Raw genomic sequence first — 3,860 nt, forward strand, 5'->3', positions numbered from 1 at the left:
ATATACATATATATATATATATATATATATATATGATTTAAATAGTCAAATATTTAAATAGTGACATTCTAAGTGAAAACCCCTTTTTGAGACAGCCCTACTGGACAGGTGTGTGTTACCTGGTTGATACAGAGGACAGGTGTGGTGAACTCCAGGCTCAGGTGACGCAGTGTGGAGGAGAAAGTGATGAGCTGTTTCGTCCTCTCCAGCCAATCAGCAGCCTGGAACTCAGACCTGAAGAGAGCCGCCAATGAGTCCACCACCAGGAGCCGGACCAGACCCCGAGCAAGCAGCAGGGGGACTCGGCGAGAGAGACAAACCTGCAGGGAGTCCTGGAGTCAAAGAAACCACCCGTGAGCACCTGAACAGTCAGTCACTGATCAGAGGTGAGAGGTGAGCCTCACCAGGTCAGCAGCGTGTTCTACGTAGACGTGGTCACTGAACTGGAGGCTGCTGATCAGTGGCGGAGGGACGTCGGAGCGCAGGAACGACTGATTCCTGATCAGCTGCTGCAGACGTCTGATAGGAAACGAGTCCTCAGTGCAGATGTACACTGCTCCTGTAGAGACAGTGAACGCACCACGTTAACACGTTTACACAGGTCAGTGAACGCACCACGTTAACACGTTTACACAGGTCAGTGAACGCACCACATTAACACACGTCTACACAGGTCAGTGAACGCACCGCATTAACACACGTCTACACAGGTCAGTGAACGCACCACGTTAGAACAACAGCTTCAGCGTCTACATCGGTTCTCCATCAACTTTCGGTTTTCTATTCAGCTCATTCTGCTTCCTCTGATGGTGCGTTCACTGACCTGAGTCCAGCCCTCCGTACTGTTTTGGGTACTGCACAGACAGACAGATCTGTAGAGCTAGCTGGGTCTTTCCTGCTCCGCTCTCTCCAGACAGCTCCGTGATAACCCCTACAGGTAGCCCCCCCCTCAACAGCTGGTCCAGGACGGGACATCCCACACCGAGTCTGAGGCCGGACTCGGACCTGCGATGGAGCTCGAGGGCTGCAAACACAACAACACACAGTGAGTGAGTACGCATCGTTTTGACATCACCCCTGTGACGTCCAATCAGAAGGCTCCTCACTGATCCCTGACCTGTGATTGGAGGATGGCGTCTGCAGGCAGTGGCGGCGGCAGTGAGCAGCTGCTGGACGTCTGAGCCGGACAGACTGGTGAGTCTCTGGAGGTCTGGACCGGAGACACTCAACACGTCAGGGAGGGACCTCAGTCCAGCTGGGGGGGGGGCACAAGGTTACCATAACCCGCCTAACAGACAATGTTTTAGAATAGAATAGAATAGAAACCCTTTTTATTGTCATATACATATACACGAAATTTGACCTCTGCATTTGACCCATCCCTGTATATAGGGAGCAGTGGGCTGCCAATGACAGGCGCCCGGGGAGCCGGGGGTTCAGTGTCTTGCTCAGGGACACCACGACACGTGGCACGTCCCAGTCGAGGATTGCACCGCTGACCCTGCAGTTACCAGACAACCCTCTTAAACCAGTGAGCCATGGTCGCCCGTGGCTAAGACGGGTCTAAGACCATCAGAAGGAAGATCTAACGAACAGAACTTCTATTATATTCACTTTAGTTGTTTACGATAGTGGCCGATCACTCATCTAACACGTGTTTATATGTAATTCATACAAGTTGATGTTAAACAATGAGATGTTAAAGTGTGATGTTTGTGAATGGAGTCTGGTGTCACCTCTCCTCACGGCTGCTATGATCCTCGGGTGGAGCTCCAGCTGGTCCCAGTTCATGTCCTCCCGCTGCTTCACTCACACAAGAGACCGTAAAAAAGTCACTAAACGTTGTTTTTCTACGAGAAACTTCCGCCGCTCTCTTTCTACTTCCGCAAACCAACCGACGCTGCCTGATGACGTCTTCGGGAGCCGAAGACGTCATCAGGCGGCGCTAGTTGGACCCGTTTAATCTGGTCTGCGGGGGAGTCCGGTCATATTTCAACAATAACATCCAGTCCATCTTATTATGTACTTTAATAACAATGTGAATATAGTCTGTATTTTATAATATAAAACGGAACACATAGATTTAATTTTAAATGCTAACAGTTTAATTTTCCCGCCATCGATGTACAAACTCCCCCACGTGCGATCTCGAATCTGTGACGTCATTGCACCGCGCCACAGGAAGAAAACAAACCACCCGAAACCCTGATCGGTTTGTATGATCAATAATCTAAAGTATTTAATCACTAAATGTTGAAATGAACCGTTAAATATATTTATGTAGTTCAGTCTGACGCGGGAACTACTAAACAAAATGGATTCTATCGCGAAAATAACGGCTGCATCGTGTTTTTAACCGCGAAACTGTTTCTACTGGACTATTGTTTTAACTAACTATTTCTACTGCACTCTAAGTGAACTCAGTTTGAGTACATTAGAACCAGTTAGTTAACTGTTTCTACCTGACTATTGTTTTAACTGTTTCTACTGGACTGTGTTCTTTTAACGTTAAGATTAACAGATCTCTAGTTAAGATAACTGGTCCTCTGGTCAAGGTAACCGGCCCTCTGGTTAAGATAACATCCCTCTGGTTAAGATAACGGCCCTCTGGTTAAGATAACCGGTCCTCTGGTTAAGATAACCGGTCCTCTGGTTAAGATAACCGGCCCTCTGGTTAAGATAACCGGTCCTCTGGTCAAGATAACTGGTCCTCTCTCTGGTTAAGATTAACATAATTAACCTGCACATGTTTTTATTTCTAATAACTTTTCTCTGTGTGACTTTTCCTTTAATATAAATGTGTAAATAAAACGAACATAGTTAGTAAAGTAGTTTATAAATACATGTTAACTAGTTAATCTTGAACGGTTTGAGAACCTAAAACCTTAAAGTCTCCTCTCTGACCTCCAGGCTGTGTTCACCTTCACCATGAGCTCCCGGGTGTGTAAGACCTGTGGGGGGTCCGACATAGATGTGGATCAGGCCCGGGGCAGTGCCGTGTGTACCGGATGTGGTTCGGTTCTGGAGGACAACATCATCGTCTCAGAGGTCCAGTTTGTGGAGGGAAGTGGAGGAGTTTCATCTGCTGTGGGACAGTTTGTGTCCGCTGACGGTGAGGAAGATAGATAGATAGATAGATACATGAACAATAGAAACAGTAAACCATCACATTTATGAATAGTCTGGTGTAGAATATGAACAATAGAAACAGTAAACCATCACATTTATGAATAGTCTGGTGTAGAACATGAACAATAGAAACAGTAAACCATCACATTTATGAATAGAATCTGGTGTAGAACATGAACAATAGAAACAGTAAACCATCACATTTATGAATAGTCTGGTGTAGAACATGAACAATAGAAACAGTAAACCATCACATTTATGAATAGAGTCTGGTGTAGAACATGAACACTAGAAACAGTAAATAGAGTCTGGTGTTTCTGTCTGCAGGTCCAGTTAAGGCTCCTCTTCTTGGTTCTGGATTTCACACCAGTGTTGGAAAAGAGTCCAGAGCTCAGACCCTGCAGGGTGGTGAGTACCATCTTCATCATCATCTTCACCATCATCATCACCTAACTAACCTGTTACCACCTGACTAACTTGTTACCACCAGACTAACCTGTCTAACGTATTACCACCTGACTAACCTGAGTTACGTGTTACCATCTGACTAACCTGTCTTACCTGTTACCACCTGACTAACCTGTCTTACCTGTTACCATCAGACTAACCTGTCTTACCTGTTACCACCTGTCTTACCTGTTACCACCAGACTAACCTGTCTTACTTGTTACCATCTGACTAACCTGTCTTACTTGTTACCACCAGACTAACCTGTCTTACCTGTTACCACC

The 3,860-nt window shown here is 46.1% G+C and overlaps 2 protein-coding genes across 2 annotated transcripts in view; one reads left to right on the top strand and one right to left on the bottom strand.

Annotated features, from left to right (window-relative positions):
* The window catches only part of xrcc3 (X-ray repair complementing defective repair in Chinese hamster cells 3), a 4,412-nt gene extending 2,518 nt beyond the window's left edge, over positions 1-1,894 (bottom strand). Inside the window, exons 1-5 of the mRNA XM_031840587.1 lie at positions 1,737-1,894; positions 1,118-1,255; positions 824-1,024; positions 405-559; positions 120-332 (exon numbers count right to left, since the gene is read on the bottom strand). Coding sequence (XP_031696447.1) covers positions 120-332; positions 405-559; positions 824-1,024; positions 1,118-1,255; positions 1,737-1,791 — 762 coding nt within the window. The 5' untranslated portion in view covers positions 1,792-1,894. The remainder of the gene's footprint in view (positions 1-119; positions 333-404; positions 560-823; positions 1,025-1,117; positions 1,256-1,736) is intronic.
* Positions 1,895-2,229: 335 nt separating this feature from the next.
* On the top strand, positions 2,230-3,854 carry LOC116378676 (transcription factor IIIB 90 kDa subunit-like). The gene is made up of 2 exons (XM_031840588.1): positions 2,230-3,112; positions 3,457-3,854. The coding sequence occupies exons 1-2, from the start codon at positions 2,929-2,931 to the stop codon at positions 3,603-3,605; spliced, it is 333 nt and encodes a 110-aa protein (XP_031696448.1). The 5' UTR covers positions 2,230-2,928; the 3' UTR covers positions 3,606-3,854.
* Positions 3,855-3,860: the final 6 nt, after the last annotated feature.

Source organism: Anarrhichthys ocellatus, unplaced genomic scaffold (genome assembly GCF_004355925.1).
Source record: "Anarrhichthys ocellatus isolate YVR2014 unplaced genomic scaffold, GSC_Weel_1.0 scaffold2987, whole genome shotgun sequence".
In the NCBI taxonomy this organism is placed as follows: Eukaryota; Metazoa; Chordata; class Actinopteri; order Perciformes; family Anarhichadidae; genus Anarrhichthys; species Anarrhichthys ocellatus.